At 36.5% G+C, this 19,672-nt stretch overlaps 1 protein-coding gene across 1 annotated transcript; it reads left to right on the top strand.

Annotated features, from left to right (window-relative positions):
- Nucleotides 1-2,754: 2,754 nt before the first annotated feature.
- Nucleotides 2,755-19,069, top strand: DGD1 (UDP-Glycosyltransferase superfamily protein). The gene is made up of 7 exons (XM_028212181.2): nt 2,755-3,626; nt 12,227-12,259; nt 13,106-13,193; nt 16,425-16,909; nt 16,995-17,261; nt 17,404-17,753; nt 18,358-19,069. The coding sequence occupies exons 1-7, from the start codon at nt 2,964-2,966 to the stop codon at nt 18,893-18,895; spliced, it is 2,424 nt and encodes an 807-aa protein (XP_028067982.1). The 5' UTR covers nt 2,755-2,963; the 3' UTR covers nt 18,896-19,069.
- The last annotated feature ends 603 nt before the right edge of the window (nt 19,070-19,672 follow it).

Here is a 19,672-nt window from a genome sequence, read left to right as displayed (position 1 = left end):
AAATGGAAAAGGTAGGTGAAATGTGAATAAAACATGCCTATGTTTCACACACCTTTTCCCTTTCCCTTTCCAAATTCATTCCCAAATTTCTCAACCAAACACAACATAAATCTTATAGCAATTTTTTTTCCTCCGTGAGAATGAGTGTTAGGATGTTTGGTTCAACCTTTCTTCTAATTTATTAAATAGAAGTAATTTAAATAAATTAAAAACATATGATTTTTAGAAGTTGAGAAAGGAATGTTTTTGATTTTTATTTTTGGCATAGCTTGTTGTAAGTTAAAAATTAATAATCTAAAAGAAAAAGTTAAAAACATCTCACATTTAATTTTTAAAAATTAATTAAATTATTTTTACTGAATAAATAAACAATATATATATATATATATATACACAACACAGTCTAGTACCAACTTTCAAAAAAAAAAAAACAAAAAAAAAAAAAAAACACTTAAAACAGGTATACCAAACAACCCGTTTGATGAAGCCGAAGTTACCAGCCTAACCCCAGTGCCACTTGCTGTCAACTATCAAAGTGGGTGTTTAGGAAGTTGTTATTTTAGTAAGTTATTTTAATTTTTTTATTATTTTAGTAGGTTAAATTTTTTGTGTTTGGGAAGATAATTAATTTTTTTTTATAATTAGATGTGATATTTGCAAGAGAAAAAGTGAAATAATTGTAAATTTGATGTAACATTTTATTTTATTAATTATTTTAGTCTAGTTTATCTTTTTATAATTTTTTTTTAAAAAAAAAAAAAAAAACTAAAATGTAACTTGCCAAACAAGGCCAAAGTACAGCCGCACATACAATCAGATCATCGGACCCCTTCACGGAGACAAGTTGTTTGGTGATAGTGAGGTACGATTATATGGTGTTTTACGTGAGTTGTAATTTGTGAAAATGATAAGTTTATGAGTTTGTATTGAGTAATTAAAGAATAGAAAGAAATATAGTGAATTATGAATGGTTAGGAGTTTATGAGTTTGTATTGAGTAATTAAAGAATAGAAAGAAATATAGTGAATTATGAATGGTTAGGAGTAAAATCATGTAGTACATTCAGACCATCATATAATTTGGGTATGACTTCTGTCTAGTTTGGAATCAGATTGAATTGTGTTGTTGAGTTCGTGGGGGCTCACCACGGGTCCCGCTTTGATAATCTGAACCGTTCAATATGTAGAACTTGTCGAGTACTATATGCCTGTAAAAAATCACGTTGATCGGATATCGATAGCTATATGATCAAATCAGTTTCGTATTAAAAAAATTGGACGGTGAACAAATTAATAGCTGACAAAAAACTATTTTGATCACATAGCTATCGATATCCGATCAATGTGATTTTTTACAGACACATAGTACTCAACGAGTTCTACACATTAAACGGTTTAGATTATCAAAATGGGACCCGTGATGACCCCCACAGATTCAACAGCACGGTCTAATCCGATCCCAAATTAGACAAAACCATACCCATATAATTTTTCCATCACAAGCCTCTAGCATATCAATAATGCTACGCTCATATAGGTTGAAACACAAAATTTATAGGCCTCGCTTTTTTGGGGTTATAGGAGGGATTGTGATTATTAATCTTTTGATATTATTAATGGGGTATTTATTTTGAGAGATGGGGACGAGACTATTATCCCTTGGTATTAGTAGTGCTCTTGGAAGGAGGATTGATATGGAAGATGTAGAGATAGCATTAAAAAAATAGTGAAAGGATTAAATTTTTTTTTATTTTTTATATATTGAGAATTTTTTTTAAATATAATATTTAATTTTTTTATTATTTTATAAAAAAATAATTTAATAATTTTTTATTATCAATCCTTTTACTATCAATCCCTACTATTCTGTCTTTCAAAATAAGCAAGAGCATAGAGTCAAAGATTGATCAGACGATAAGATAATAACTGCGATTGATAAAATGATAGTCACGATCCACACAAGATGACGGCTACAGTTAACTAGATGAGATGGTTGACTGGCCTATAATTCGGTTCTTCGTGTTTGGCATATTGGATTTAGATTTAAATAATCATAAAAAATAAAATAAATTAAAAATTTAATAAAATAAAATATATAATTATTTAATTTTTTTTACAAAAATAAAAAAATACATTCTAAATGAGACTTTTTAGCCTTGTTTGATTTGGCTTTGGAAAAAAGATTTTGAAGAAAATTTTTAGAAATTTTGTTTAGTTTGTAATTTTTCTCAAAATTTTTTTAAAATTACTTTCTCTCTTCTATATATTAATTAATCATTTTTTCTCTTTCTTTTCTCATTTTCAATCACTTTTTCTCTCACATACATCTACTAAATTACAATAAAATATCAAATCATCATAAACTTCCAAACTCCAAAACATTTTCAAAATATACAACTAAACAAATTACAAAAATTTTTAAACTCTCTTCTCAAAATATTTTTCAAAAATTTATCTCTCAAAATCAAACCAAACAAAATCTTTAACTCTAAATTAAAATAACCAAAAATTTAAAAAATTAGAAACCCAACTCACACCCTAAACGATGGCTTTGATGTGTGCGTAGCATTACTGCGCATATTCCTCTCTTCAGAATATTCCGCCACGTCACCCTCTCCTAAATCTCCGCAACCCAGGAACCTCATCCACCGTGTCATCCACGTGTCTCCCGCCATCCCATAAAAAATGACACCACTCAGTTTATTATTACAAATAAATAAAATATAAAAATATATGCCTATTATAATAATATAATATATATGTAAAGCAAAATCTTAGCCGCTAGATTATCAGCCCCCTCTCCACACGTTCTCGCTCTTTCTCGAGTTGTTCTTCACAGGACAAGCACAGTCGAGAGGTTTCGAAGCGGTCTCTCTCTCTATATCTCCACCAATCTCTCTCCATCTATCTCTACACATAGAAAACTCCAATTTTGAAACCCTAATTTCGAATTCAGAATCTTCAATGATCAATCTGAAGCCGCCGGAGGCTCGGGCGTCGTCGTCGTCGTCGGTGCCGCCGGTGACGGCGGAGAAGGCGTTCTCGTTCATATCGCGAGGTTGGAGAGAAGTCAAGGACTCTGCGGACGCCGATCTCCAGTTGATGAAAGACAGAGCCAATTCCTTCAAAAACTTGGCTTCGTCTTTCGATCGAGAGCTCGAGAACTTCCTCAATTCAGCCTCCAGATCAAAGTTCTCTGTGCCTTCTATCAGGTCTTCGCCTCCGGCTGAAATCGATTTCGTGAAGCGATTGCAGCCGAAATTGTCCGAAATTCGAAGGGCGTACTCGTCCCCCGATTTCAGCCGCAAGGTTCTGGAGAAATGGAGACCTAGGGCTAGAATTCGCATAGACTTGTCGGCGATTAAGAACGCGATTGTGTCGGAGGTGGAGGATGGGGGTGATTTTGATGAGAGAGAGAGGTATCGGAGGGGGAGGATTGTGAGGTTTAAGGACTTTAGGTGGGACTGGCCGGGAGATGGAGGGAGCGAGGAAAGTCAGTTTCGGGATTGGGAGCCAATCAGGGCATTCAAGACACGGTTGCGAGAGTTCGAGCAGAAGAGTTCATCTTCGGAGATTTTCGAGAGTTTGAAGAACAGTGAGTTTGTGGTGAAAGTGAAGTCAAGCTTGGCAAGTTTTATTTATTTATTTTTTTAATTGCTTTGTGGGTTTATCTTCTTTGTTTGGCTCTTACATTGCACATGTTTGTTTACTGTATGTTAGTTTTTGACTTTGAATCACTGCCTTGTTTATTATTTGTTGGAAAGTTTTGATTTTTCTCATGTTTCATGAATAAATTGTTTCATAAATATTGGTGGAGCTTTTAAGAATTCTATATGTCTTCTTCTGTCATAACATTTGAGTGGAATGGTTTGGTATTTGTAAAAGAGGAACTAGCTGCTAAATTTCTAGTCATCAGCAATTAAGTTCTCGTGTTGTGATAGTATATCAGGAAATATCAAAAGGAAGCCGTTTCAGTTTTTTTGTCTCATTGATTTGGCTTTTGGGTTTAGGTTCCTTCCTTGTTTTTCATTGATGTTATATTTTTAAAGATTATGATAATTTGATGCTGCAAATTTAACTTTTGTCATGCTGTTTTCATTTGCATTCGCTATTTGTCATTTTCGACACTGGCACATTCCAGAACTGATCCTACTTATGAAGTAAATGGATTTCTCTTGATGTTAAATTTTATATTTTTGGAATTTTTTTTGTATATATAGAGTGTTATCCTTGATTTCTTCACGTTGTGGTTGAGTAATAATCTTAGCTAAGTAGCTTAAGCTACCATATCTGTATAGGGAGATTTTTGAATTGTAAAGAAACTTGAAATTCACTCAAATGAAGAAATGTTGGGACTGTCTTTCAAGTTTTTGGTTGAAGGCAGCAAAACCTCTATGAGTTGTTTTCCTGTTGCGACATTGGAATTGGATATAGGAGAAGCAGTGGCTCGATAGTAGTGGGTTAACAACCTCTGATTGCAATTGTTAAATCAAAAGATTGACATGCAGCACGGATATGGCACAACATGAATATGATGAATAATGATGTGGAAAATCTAAAATAAGGGGAAAAGAAGAAGAGGAGATAAATCTTCTGAGAGAGGGGAAACAGAGAATACTAAAATCCTAAATCAATTATGCCAAAACAAAATGTAACATTTTTTCCTACACAATCTATCTACATATAAATACTCATTGTCTAATAAGGAAACATAGAAAAAAAAGAAAAAGAAGAAATAAATTGAATAAGGAAACAAAATGGTCATATAACTTAAATTGCTAAACTCTCCTCCTTTGCCAACAAAAAAAAAAAAAAAAAAAAAAAAATTGTGAAATCCTTTGCCCCCATCAGAAATGAGTGGGAGAAGTTCACAAATGCACTAGCTTTGTGATGGTAAGTGGTTGAAAGTTGAGATTTTGGCAAAGCTTCAGAACTTAAAGGATGCTTATCCTGATATTTTTGGAAATGTAAGATGCATTGTTGGTTGATAATATGAGATTTGCTAATGAAGTAATTCCTAACCCCTTGGAAAAACTTGGCTTCCCTCATAACTTGTGTAGACGGCTTCTCTATTGGAAATTTTGACTATTGAAAACTTGCACGGGAGGGGAGAATCTCTTCCCATTTGGTACCTGCCTGTGCAAGGCGATGAAAAGGTCAATCAAGAACTAGAGAGAGAGGAACTTAGAGAGAGATATTAGAGAGAAATTCTCAATTCAATTCAATTCAATTCAATATATCCAAGTTAGTTACAAATGATGTGATACTCATCTATTTATAGGATACACTATCTAACATATGCTATGCACATAACACTACATCATACTCCCCCTCTTAAGAAAAGACTTGTCCTCAAGTGAAGACAACAAAATACAACCAATACTAGAAATGAAAGACACAAAAACACAAAGTACAAGATGACAACTTTTCAAGGAACTAGTCTATAAAGGTAGAGGTATCATCAATGGAAGAGGCATCCGGAAAGTAGTGTACAAGGTGTTGGACGTTAAAGGTATTGGAGATGCCCAGATGAGCGGGAGCTTGACTTTATAAGCATTGTCGTTAATCTTGCTCAACACCTCGCAAGGTCCCACCTTCTTGTCACTCAACTTAGTGTAGGTGCCATGGGGATATCTCTTTTTGCTCAATACCACCTACACAAAATCCCTGCTTCAAACACCACTCTTCGCCTATGCACATCACCGGCCGCCTTATACTTCGCATTAGACCTTTCAATTTGGGCCCTCATTTGAGAATGAATGTTTTTCATAAATGTGGCCATTTCCTCCGCCTTAACGCTTCCTCTCCTTGAGAGTGGCAAAGGCACCAAATCCACCACACTTAAAGGGAGAAGTATTTATGGTGCGGTTGATAGATGAATTGTAAGCAAATTTAGCCAAGGAAGGATGCCATCCCAACTCTTGGGGTGATCCCTTATAAGGCACCGCAACAAGTTACCAAGGTTACGGTTCACGACTTCCGTTTGACCATCGGTTTGTAGATGGAATGTAGTACTAAAACTCAAGTCTGTGTCAATTTTCCTTCACAAAGTTCTCCAAAAGTGAGCAAGGAACTTAGCATCTCTATCGGACACAATAGAAGTAGGCACCTCATGCAACTTGTAAACTTCCTTGAAGAAAAGATTAGCAATGTTTGTAGCATCCATGATCTTCTTGCAAGGTATGAAATGTGCCATCTTGGAGAAACGGTCCACCACTACCATGATAGAATCACTCCGCCTTTGAGTAGGAGGGAGGCTCAACACAAAATCCATACTAATGCACCGCCAAGGAGCATTCGACACTGGTAAAGGTAGATATAGCCCCGCATTAGTGGCAGTTCCCTTGCTCTTTTGACAAATTTGACAACGCTTCACATGACTTTGCACATCCTTGGTCATGCCCGACCAATAATAAGCATCTTGAAACAACCGAAGGGTCTTGCCCTTACCAAAATATCCTATCTTATGATGCTCAACCAACAAATGTGCCCTTAAGGAACAACTAGGAATAGATAACTTAAGGCTATGGAAGAGGAATCCATCCCTTATCATGTAACTTCGATAAGCCGTCCTATCCCCCCTTTGCAAAGCATCAAAGATCTTGGAAAAGTAAGGATCACACTTGCATAGAATGCGCGAAATTCATCAAAATCCACAACTTCATTTTTCATTTCAATCAAGAGAGCCCTTCGCCTATTCAACCCATCGGCCACTTTATTAAGAACCCCCGATTTGCGGCGCAAAGAGAATGTGAATTGTTGCAAGTAAGCCACCCATTTGGCATGGCGCTTGTTAAGATGGGATTGACTGTTGATGTACTTGAGAGCTTCATGATCGGCGTTGAGCACAAACTCTTTGTATGCAAGATAATAGCTCTAATGCTTGATGGCTTGGATAATGGCATAAAATTCCAAGTCATAAGTGGAATACTTGAGCTTAGCCCTATTTAAATTTTCACTAAAGAAAGCAATGGGTTGCCCTTCTTGGCTAAGAACGCCTCCAATACCCAATCCCGATGCATCACAATCAAGTTCAAAGGTCTTGTCAAAATCCAGTAATGCCAAAATTGGAGCCTCGGTAAGCAACTTCTTCAAAAGATGCAAGCTATCGGCGGCTTCCTTGCTCCACTCAAAAGCTTGAAGCTTGAGAATGTTGATCAAAGGGGCAGCGATGCTACTAAAGTTATGAATAAATTGCCTATAGAAAGTAGCCAAACCATGAAAACTCCATACTTTTTGGATACTAGGAGTGGGCCATTCCATAATTGCTTTGACCTTCTCCACATCCATAAGCACCCCACGAGAAGACACAACATATCCCAAGAAGATGACTTGGTCTACGGCAAAGGTGCACTTCTTAGGCCCCGTTTGGGGACTTACCTTTTTAGCCAAAAAGCCAAAAAGTTACCCGTTTAGCCAAAAAGCCAACAACTCATACCAAAAAGTCAAAGATTCTCTTTTCTCTCTACTTTTTGCACATCTTTTCGTAATTAGCCAAAAAGTCATCCCAAACATATAAGTTTTTTTTACCTATTTTTTTAGCCAAATAGCCAAAAAGTTACTAAATTAGCCTGTTCCCAAACGAGGCCTTAGTGTTGCCATAGAACTTGTCTCGCCTCAAAAGCTCAAAGACTTGCCGAGGGTGGCACAAATGCTCTTCCAAATTTCGACTATAGATCAATATATCATCAAAGTAGACCATGACACACACTCCCAAAAATGGTTGCAACATTTGTGTCATCACTCTCATAAAAGTATTCGGAGTATTGGTAAGCCCAAATGGCATCACAAGCCACTCAAATAGGCCATGAGGCATTTTAAAGGCCGTTTTCCACTCATCATCGGGCTTGATGCGGATTTGATGATACCCGCTTCTAATATCAATCTTAGAAAAACACTTTTGATCTAGCAAGGCAATCCAACATATCATCTAATCTTGGAATTGGAGGTACTTGATTGTAATCTTGTTGATTGCACGGCTATCCACACACATATGCCAAGAGCCATCCTTCTTGGGTGTCAAAAGCACTGGAACATCACAAGGGCTAAGGCTAGGCCGGATATACCCTTTTGCCAAAAGCTCTTCTACTTGCCGTTGCAACTCTTCTTTCTCCTTTGGAGACATGCGATAGGCCGGGTTGTTTGGAAGCGCCGACTCGGGAACCAAATTAATACGATGTTGAATGTCACGCATAGAAGGCAAATTGGGAGGAAGCTCTTGGGGAAAGACATCGAAATATTCTTCCAAAAGAGTGGCCACCTCAATTTTTTCTTTAGAAGCACCCGTGTGTACAACCGGAACCAACACCAATACAATCCCAAAATCCCGGCTTTCTTCCACAAACTCCTTGAAAGGAAGCAACGTAGTGGCACTAGGAGATGACTTGGAAACATCCTTGGAAGTAACCTTTTCTTTCATTGGAAGCAAGGCAAACCGGATATCATTTTTGACAATAGTGTAGGTGTTTCGTTTGCCATCATACAAAGATTGCCGGTCATATTGCCAAGGTCGCCCAAGTAGAATGTGACAAGCATCCATAGGCACTATATCACACCATGCCTCATCAAAGTATTTTTGTCGGATAGAAAATGAAACCAAGCACCGTTTGGTAACCTTGATCTCATTGTCTTTCTTGAACCAAGATAGAGTATAAGGATGGGGATGTTCCTTCACCGGAAGATTGAGTTTGTCCACCATTTCTTGAGAAACTACGTTCTCAACAACGTCCACTATCAATGATCATGTTACAAACACGGCCACCAATGTTGCAAGTGGAATAAAAGATATTGGTACGCAACCAATCTTCTAGGCTCTCTAGTTTTGGTGAGAGAAGAGTCTTCTTCAACATAAGAGCAAGACCCTCTTCTTCATCACTATCTCCACCAATTGCCACATTACCCGAAGGATCAAAGATTGGAGCATCTTCAAAGTTACCATGCTCCTCAACTTCTTCAATGAGAAGTGCCTTGTTCCGGTTATTACCTATGTTCTTGCGGCAATCGGAAGATTTATGCCCCGGTTCACCACACCTAAAGCATTTGAAGGTTCCACCTTGTGGTGGATTTTGGTTTCCGAAAACACCATTAGGACGAGGAGCTTGAGAGCAGGAAGCACCCTTATCCACAAACTTGGAAGAAGGAATAGCTTTGGCAAAACTAGAAGTGGAAGGACCCGGTCTAAAACCATCTCGAAACCCTCCTTGAAAGTATTGTCCCATTGGGGGAGCACGGCAGCTTTGTTGCTTCTCCACGACTAAGGCCCGATTATAAGCTTTGAAAACACTATACAATGTGTGTAAGGCAAGAACATCTTGGATGAGAGATTTCAAGCCGCTCACATAGCGGGCCATCCGTTGCTCCTCACTTTCACTTAAGTCAACCCATGCAATGAGGTGATAAAAGGCTTCTATGTATTCATTCACACTACCATCTTGCTTGAGAACATGAAGGTGTTGATAAACACTTTGGAGGTAGTTGAATGGTAGAAAATGGCCCTTTAACTTCTTTTTCATTTTCTCTTAATCATGGATTTTCTCCTTTCCACATTGGCGGCGGTTGAGTTAAAGTTGTTCCCACTAAGTAGAAGCTCTCCCCTTCAACCGAATAGCCACAAGCTTAACTTTCTTTTCAACGGAGACCTCTCCATAGTCAAAGATTCGCTCAATGGTGTTGAGCCAATCGACGAACTCATCGGGATTGAGGCTTCCATGAAATTTGGGAAGTTCAATCTTGATATTGTTCTCCCATTTGTGTTCCATCCTACCCACATCCGTTCGACGCCGTCATGGGGCTCAAAAGATATTATCAAAAGAATGATGAGTACCACCTTCGGTTTCATTGGAATCATTACTACCCTCGGTAGGAGGTAGGAGATGTTGCACCGTTTCGGTTAACGCGGCAATTTACCACCTCATCTCGGCCATCTCATCTCTTGGATACGGAATCCCATTACCTCCATCATGATCACCCAAATCCGGGACAAAGCCCTACCACGACCACCCCTACGACCTCGACCTCGTTGAGACATTGAACAATTCCCAAGAATATGTAGAATCACAGTAATCTCACCCAGTTGAATATTGATAAAAAAAAACAGTGCACCAATATACAATCTTAGCACAGTGAACAGATAATGTTACAACAGAGGCAAGACCCAAAATATTGAAGACAAGAATTGAACTCAGATTGATGCATACAGATTTACAGAATTTGAGACTTGATATAACATAGGAAATTCAACACAGATGGATTAAAGACTTCAAGAATCACTTACCCATATGTTGATTTCAGTCAAACGAGTCCAGAACAACTTCAAAGAACAGCCCAAGTCACGATGAGTAGTCGAGAATATAGACTTCGATCCAGGTACGCAAGTCAGATGGTGATCATCTAATGAGTTGCGAACTCAGTTTCAAATCGTGATTTCGGTTGGTGAAATCATAACAACAGTGAAGTTGAGCGAACGAATTCAACACTGAATCAAGAGGAAACTTCGCGAATCTCAACGTCAATTGAAACTGAATTTGATTTAGAATCTGCTAAATCCAGAGCAACCACGAACAACTGGAATTGTGAAATCAAGATTCAACTCACAATCAAGTTCACAAGACCAAGAATCACTCACAATCAACAACCAGTTCGCGAAATCAACTCTAGGGCGCGTTCTCGAATCTCGAATCTGAACCAGGTCGCGAATATCCAGATGATTATGAACCTAGATCAGGTGCTAAGTTCTTTAGGTGCTAAGTTCTTTCTAGTAATGCGAGATGGGGGCAAGTTCTTGAGACTCTGATACCAAAATGATGAAAGGGTCAATCAAGAACTAGAGAGAGAGGAACTTAGAGAGAGATATTAGAGAGAAATTCTCAATTCAATTCAATATATCCAAGTTAGTTACGAATGATGTGATACTCTTCTATTTATAGGATACAGTATCTAACACATGCTATGACACTACATCACAAGGCCAACAAGGAGGCTGTCAATCGTTTATTTTTCTATTCTACAGCGATGCAGGAGCTGCGGTGCCTTTTGTTTTGCCTCTGTCAGATGGCATGTTTTATGCCAAAGTTTGTGTTAAGAGTTGTTGGACTCCAGTTGCTGGTCTAGAGTGAGCAAGTGAGGATGCAGTTTAAGAAGTGTGTCCTTAATGCCTCTTTTGTTGTCTATGGAAGGAGAGGTATTGGACTTCATTTCAAGGAGTGAGGTGTTTGTGACCATGGAAGCATTTTTCCCCTTCTTTTAAGCAGTTTATTTGTGTGGCCTATAGGGGTTTGTTGCAATCATTGGACTTTTTTGGTTAATTCTAAAGATATTTTTTGTGAGTCATTTTTGCTTCTCTGCATGTACTTCGGTTTGCACCCTGTTGAAGCTCTTTTGGATTTTTCTTATTTACAAAATTATGTATATTTTTTGTTGGCTCCTCATGAGACTCATTGCCTTTTACAATTTTCAATAAAAAATGATCTTCTTAAAGTTGTAGATTGTTGTTTATTCTTCCATCCTTGGTCCATGCAAGTTAATACGGGACATTGGGATGTAAATCACCTAAGTATGCATCTCTAAAAGTTCCCAACATGGTTTATTCAACAGGGAATGATCTCACAAGGTTGGATCTTCCTGTTTAAATTAAACTACGTAAAAATGTTTTTACTTCTCTTGTCACCCTGTTCAAACTGCGTAAAAATGTTTTTACTACTCTTATCACCCCTTTCGTTTTTGAGAGACGCGAGTAGTTGTTTTCTGAAAGTCAACATTGCAGATCCATTATCATTTGAATTGAGATTTTTGGCATGGCAGTAAATGCAGTAGTTTTGACTATTAAGTTTCATACATTGTCAGTCTTGTACTCTTGTTATGTTCTTTCGAGGCTGGCTATTATTTGGGATCAAATATTTATGCATCAAGTGGCATACCATGTCCATTGAAGGTAAGCAAGGAACTAGTTATGTCCTAAGGCATAAACATTTTTTCATTAAAAGGAAGGCCATAAACATAAGATTAGTGCGAATGTTGCTGCTAACTATAACATGTGTTTTGATTCATTTCAACATAGGAAGTGAATGCTTGGCAATAATGTATAAACTTGTTTCTAGATGATAGAATTTCTTGATCATTATCTTTGTTAGTAATTGATGCGTATCTACTTATTTTCCATTTTATGTTAGAATTGCAAGCTGGATTCATATGTTCATTATTAATCTGTCACCCAATTATTTATTTTGCAGAAAGCAATCTGCAAGGACCCAACTGATTCAAAGGTTAGTATTGAACTACTCTTCATGTATCATTCGTTATTGTGTTAATTTTTTTAGAACTTTTTTTTTTGAGTCTATAATCTATATTTTCTTTCTGAAGGCACTAGGGGAAGAAAAGGAGATAAAATATTGAATTTTATTTAATATATATCAATATTTATTTATTTTCTAAAAAATGAAGAGTTGTTTCAACAATGACGCAATAGTCATATAAGCACTGTTGACTGGAAGTTGTTTTCTCGGGCGTAAATAATATGAATCTTATGATTCCAACGTTTATTGTAATCCTTTTTCTACATCCTATGTTTGAGTTGTTACTTGGATGATATGTGGTTTGTACTCTTTAATTGGGAGGGTCATGTCCTGTTGGAGTTCATGTTGCTGTAGTTGTGCATACTGAAAGGCTAGCATTGTGTTTCATTCTTCAGGGAAAACAAATTTTTTTGCAATATGGCGTTTGTGTTGGACATGAATGCCATTCTTCTTCTTGTTCTTGTTCTTGTTCTTCTTCTTATTCTTCTTCTTCTTCTATCAAGGTGGTTGTGTTAAACACCATTTTGTAATGGATGTTGACATGTCATTGTGTCCTTGATATGTGTTTCATGTTGCGGTATTTATCACATTCTAACATCTCACGGAGGTAGATGCCTAAACCTCGGGCCTAGGTTTAATTACAGACCAATAGGCATAGTCAAAATTTCATATGTGGTGGTGTAGTATGTTTGTACCTTAGGATTGATTGACATTTGTCATAGATTGGATATATTGATGATTCTAGTTTCCTACAATCTATAATACACTATGCTGAATGTTTTCTTTTCTTCTGCTTTTCTTATATATCTGATGTAGGAAGTTCCACCGCTTGATGTACCAGAACTTTTGGCATATTTAGTTAGACAATCTGGGCCATTCTTGGATCAAATTGGCGTTAGAAGAGGTAAGTAATTCTCTTGAGTTTTGATTTTGATCTTATAATGAAGTGATCAATAATATTTTGAACTTTATATTGATAAAATAAAGGTATATATATATATATATATATATTTATATACATAAATACACATAGTTTAGCTGACCTTTAATCATTATGTACAAAGTAGCTGCCTTGTATTCACACTCACTACTTCAAGGTTATTAGGCCTGAATTTAAAACCACTATACCAATCGTCCCCTTTAAAGTACACCTACTTCAGTCCCAATTAATGGAATATATATATATGTTTGTCACGAGAATTTGTTTTGAGGATGATTGATGTAGTTTCATATATGTCATGTGACAAAATCTTTGCTTCACAACTTTAGATGGTCCTTTAGATAAGCTTTACTACACCAATTGAAACTAGTTTGCAATTCTTATGCAGAAGTAAAATTCAGGACTGCTGCCTTATGTAATACAGATGCCTTACAATTGAAGTTATCAGAAATGTGCTACGAATTTAAACACTAGAACTACATTACAAAATGGTTGTTTTCTTTATGAATGTATGATTGTCTGCTTTTTGCTATATTCTAGAACTGTCTGATGCTTTAAGAAAATAAACGATGTGGATTTGGTGTATAGAAAGATTCAGGGGAATAACTGACCTGTTGATTCCCCTTATTTAGATGGTTGGGTTATGTGAGTTCACAGGTATTAGATAAGCAGGCAACAAGTATCAAAACTTGAAATTTTTTATCTGGAACTGTCTTTGAGGGTCCGTTTGTGGTTTGCTTATTTATGTACACTGACAAAATCAGCTGGGAATGTGTTAGGCAAAGGTTGTTTAAAAAGTGCTACAATTGGGTCACATATAGAATTATAATTTTTGCTAGGGCCAAGTTTTAAAGTTAATATACTTCAATGCAAGTATTTTTTTTTATTTTTTATTTTTTTGTTGATAAATTCAATGCAAGTATCAGTGGGCCCAAAACAACCAATAAGCTAAGAAGCATGATTGGAGGTTCTTCTGAAAAAAGCTAACTTTTTGTTTAATTTGAAGTAAATCCACTTTAACCAAATGCCACAAATGGAGTTATCTTGGTTCTGGTGTGGTTTGACTCGGAAAATTTTAAATTGTTCCAATTGACAATATGGAAGCAGCGTGTCATTTGGAGGTCTGAAGGGCTGTTCTTATATTAAGTATTCCACATGCTATTTGTAATATCTGGTTTATTTTCAAGGAATAGTTCCATGGTTTATAGCATATAATCTCTATCAGTTAATTATTGACAAAAATGTTAGGACAACTACCAAGCATACCAACTAGACAAAATATTTGGTGAATCCCATACCAAGTGGTGGGACCTATGTACAAGCGCTCTGTTGGTATTTTTTTTTTTTAGTGTTTCTAGCATTGTTGTATTATTGATATTTCAGATGTTTCTTATACTCCAATGTACTGAACTCAGACTAATCATGGATACTTGGGTTGAGGTTGGCAACATGGTTCCTCCTGCGTATGGTTGTTCTTAGAGTACACACACACACATATATATATATACATATATTTTTTTTCAATTTTAGAATAACTATGTCCTTTCTCATGGTCTCAATTCTCATTTTTTTTTGTGTGTGTGTGTGTGTTTTTCTTCTGTCTTTGAGGCACCTATAACTTAGTTTCTGTTATTCCTTCTTGACAATATTTTATGCCTTCGTTGCTACTCTTAAACCATCCTGTGCTACTTCACCTCATATTGTCTATGCTTCGTGCTACTTGTAGCTCTAGAGAAATGTAGTCATTTCTTATTGTTGTGCTCCCCCTCCTGTCTGTGTCTGTGTCTGTGTCTGTGTCTATATCCTCATTTTTATATTTGCTTTTTATTGTCATCCAACATTTTGTACAGTATAGGATATGCCTTGCAGCAGTCTTATGGAGATTTTCCATAAATTCCTATCCAATTACATGACTGCTTCAGAAGCACTTCTCCTTATCATCCACTTGTTATAGCTTTAGGATCATAATGAGCTGGAGCTGGCACAAAGCCTGCTGGTTCAGCCTGGAACTGGTGTTAAGCGTTAAATAATTTGGGGTTGAGGCAAGATACGTGTGCTTGGCTTAATTAGATTTGGTTCAAATTAGAAAGTTACAATTGGTTCAATAAGGTGTGTTGGTGATGTACAAGAAAGCACTTAATTAATCTGAACATTATGGATTAGTTCTCTCTCTCTCTCCCCCCCTCCACCAGACAAAGTGAATCAAAAGCATAGCAAGCAAACCAAATTGCATGTGTGTTTTCGACAGCCCCCAAAATATCCGTCCATCATCAAGGTGAACTACCATTGTATCACCATCCTATTGTCTCCAATTAAACCACCATTAATAACATAATCAACGATAGGTCACTACTCACATTCATGTCTCTATTCTTTGCTACCTACACTGATAGAGGGCTCTTCCTTCTTTACACTAAATAAGTATGTATGTATCTCTCTCTACTTGCGTATATTGATAGAGGGCTCGTGCTTCTTTATACATGTAAATATATATATATATATATATGTATTTCGTTTCTGTTTTTTCTTTTTTTTTCCCCGCCTTCATATTTTAATGCTGTTTAATTGGATTTGCATAATTGATAGATTTTAGTGAGAAAATTTTTAATGGATTTTTTTTTTTTTTTTCATTTCTATTAATTTATGTTTACTACTTCTGGAGGGTAAATTCTTTTATTTTTTGGTATCTGTTTTGAGTCTTACCTTTTGAATTGTAATCTGAAAAAATTATTGTTAAGCTCAATGGTTGAAATTTCTTTCCATGGAAACTTGTTAAAAAATTATTTATTTTATTGATATTTTTCATTTGTGGAATAAAATAGTTGAATGAACTTTATATCTGGTCAGCAGGAGCTTGTCCTGTAGCTCATATAAGGGAACCAGTTGAGTTTGCAATAAAATTTCAATTTTGAAATCAACTGTGTCAAAGCTTAGGAGAGGTACTTTTTATTTTGGGCTTGGTGTAGAAAGGTTTTTCTTTATTTCCTTTGTTCCCATCAGTCACCTACAAAAAAAGTGATACCGACCTGACACTGGACAGTGAGGAAGGCGAGAACGGGTTAGGCAAAGAAGTCATTGGTGACTTGTTGCTTTATATATATATAATTCTATAAATTTTGTTTATGTGTTTGTATTTTTGTGGGAGATCAAAAGCCTCTACTGTGATGTCCTCAAGTGTTCTAACTATGATGGCAGATATATCCGACAAGATAGTGGAAAGCTTGTGCAGCAAACGCAAGAATCAACTTCTATTGCGTTCCATGCCTGGTGGAGAAACAACCATTCTTGAAGGCAATAGCATTGGTGATGAACTGGACTTAAGGATAGCCAGTGTTCTCCAAAGCACAGGGCATCATTATGAGGGAGGCTTTTGGTCCGATTCTTCGAAGCATGACTTGTCAAACAGGGAAAGGCACGTAGCTATTGTTACGACTGCCAGTCTTCCATGGATGACAGGAACAGCTGTAAATCCTCTGTTTCGAGCTGCATATTTATCGAAGTCTGCAAAACAAAAGGTCACATTGCTGGTTCCATGGCTTTGTCGATCAGACCAAGAACTAGTTTACCCGAACAATCTCACTTTTAGTTCACCTGAAGATCAGGAGGTTTATATTCGTAAATGGCTTGAGGAAAGGGTGGGTTTTAAGGCAGATTTCAATATCTCATTCTATCCAGGAAAGGTAATTTCGGAAGAAATACTATACTGTCTTATTTACTGTATGATGTTTTTCGCTATATCTAATATGCTGTATTTATTGTTTTAAGTTCTCAAAAGCAAGGCGGAGTATAATACCTACTGGAGATACATCTCAGTTCATTCCATCAAAGGATGCTGACATTGCTATCCTGGAAGAACCGGAACATCTCAATTGGTACCATCATGGTAAACGCTGGACTGATAAATTTAACCATGTCGTTGGTATTGTCCACACGAATTACTTAGAATACATCAAGAGGGAGAAGAATGGGGCTATTCAAGCTTTCCTTGTGAAACACATAAACAATTTGGTCGCAAGAGCATATTGCAACAAGGTACAAGTCTAACCCATTGGTATTATTATGATCCATGTTGTTCCTACTTCATCTATTGAGTGGTGAATTTTGGTAATAGATTCACCATGTCTCAAACGGTTTACATTTTATTTATAAACTGATTTTTTAATGTTCTGTCTAGGTTCTTCGGCTTTCCGCTGCCACCCAGGATTTGCCTAAGTCTGTAGTTTGCAATGTTCATGGTGTGAATCCCAAGTTTCTATTAATTGGTGAAAAAGTTGCTGCTGAAAGGGAGCGCGGGCAGATTGCCTTCACAAAAGGAGCATATTTCTTGGGCAAGATGGTTTGGGCAAAAGGATACAAGGAGCTGATAGATTTATTAGCAAAGCACAGGAACGACCTTGATGGCTTCAACTTGGATGTGTTTGGAAATGGAGAGGATGCTCATGAAGTTCAGACCACTGCTAAAAAGTTGGCTCTGAATCTCAACTTCATGAAAGGCAGAGACCATGCTGATGATTCTCTTCATGGGTAATGAACCTTTGAAATTCTCTTGATGAATTGGATTAGTTATTTTAGAAAATATTACCCTAAATACTAAGAAACATGGACATGTGACATGACGTGGACATGACATTGACACGCCGACATGGAAATTTTCAAAAAATACAAGACATGGGGAACGCATGCTAAATAAATAGTTTTTTATATTTATTATATGTTATTATATATAATATAAAGATAAATAATTATTATATATATATGAATATTTAAATCAAATATAATAATTTTTGAAGTCTCAGAAGGAAAGTAGATATAGTTTTAGATTATTTTTGCTTGATCATTGGATTCCAAGTTATTTTATCCAAACTTGTAGTGCGTTTCCATGTGTAAGTCTTGGAAAGTGTTAAATTTGTGTTGTGTCGTGTCGTGTCATCTTGGTGTCAGACACGTTATCTTTTTAAAAGTGTCCATGTTTCTTAGCCTATAGATAAATGGCTAAAATTCTGCTCACAGAAATTCGAGATGACTTCTGCGCTGAATGCTGAGGTAATAGCTGATAGTAGCTTTGAACTTGACTGATTGTAAAATTCTCCATTTCTTGACATTCTTGTTTGTTTTTGTTTGCTTGTAGTTATAAGGTCTTCATAAATCCCAGTGTTAGCGATGTGCTCTGCACAGCCACAGCCGAGGCCCTAGCAATGGGGAAATTTGTGGTTTGTGCAGACCATCCATCAAATGAGTTCTTCAGGTCATTCCCCAACTGTTTGACTTACAAGACTCCCGAAGATTTTGTTGTGAAGGTGAAAGAAGCAATGGCTAATGAACCTCTACCACTCACTGCTGAACAAAGATACAACCTTTCATGGGAAGCTGCCACCCAGAGATTTATGGAGTATTCTGAGCTCAACAAAGTCTTGAATAATAATGATAAAGGTGATTCACAATCGAGCCAAACTAATGGAACAATTGTTGGAAAATTGGCTTCAACCCCTAGCTTGACGGATGTGGTTGATGGAGGGTTGGCATTTGCTCACTACTGCTTTACTGGGAATGAGTTGCTGAGGCTGTGCACGGGGGCAATACCTGGGACAAGGGACTATGACAAGAAGCATTGTAAAGATCTGCATCTCTTGCCTCCACAAGTAGAAAATCCTATATATGGCTGGTAAGTAGAAGAAGAATTATTCAACTGTATATGAGTAATCCTTACATATATAGTAATTGTTACATGTTATACATACTGGCTTGTCAATCTTGTTAGTACACAGTATGATGCTTTCCTGTTTGTAGCAAGATATCAACACGTACGTCGATAGTTGGAATCCAGTAGTTTTTTTTCTCTAGTAATACGTGCAAAAGTTTAAAATGCCTTGTCTAGTAATACATGTTTATACATTCTTGTTGAGCATTCATGAATCATGCTGAGCTAATTTATGCATTTCGTAAGAGAGTGAGTTCAATGAGCTGTTTGACAAGAAGAAAAAGGAGCTGAATTCATACCCGAGCTAATTTATGAGTTGCATAATATGATTGAATTGACATTTTCATGTCAATGAACTATTCAAGTGAACTTCCAAACGAATCAATCGCTAGTAAAAATCATGTGTCTTGGCATCTTTAAAAGTACGAGCCACAATGATGGTTAGGTGTTTTGGTTTAAAATGAGAGACGACATCATATCTATGAGAGTTTTGTGCAAAAATTATTATTGGTTAACATTACTCTTTATTATTTTTTTTGGCCATTTATGGAGGCAAAATTTTAAACCAATCCTGATGCATCCGAAGAAATTTCTTGCTCTCAAAGATGACTAAAATCTTTGTTGTTTGTTTAACTTGTTTGTATTTGTTTTTTCATTCTTCTTCGCTTAGCTCTTGGTATTATAAAAAGAGGACTGTTATATTACATTTTCTTTTTTTCACCCTTATGTGTCATTATTATTTGTT

The sequence above is a fragment of the Camellia sinensis genome, chromosome 12, assembly GCF_055761805.1.
Source record: "Camellia sinensis isolate YWXY chromosome 12, ASM5576180v1, whole genome shotgun sequence".
NCBI classification, from domain to species: Eukaryota; Viridiplantae; Streptophyta; class Magnoliopsida; order Ericales; family Theaceae; genus Camellia; species Camellia sinensis.
The sequence above is the reverse complement of the archived record's forward strand: the minus strand, read 5'-3'. Positions and strand labels throughout refer to the sequence as shown.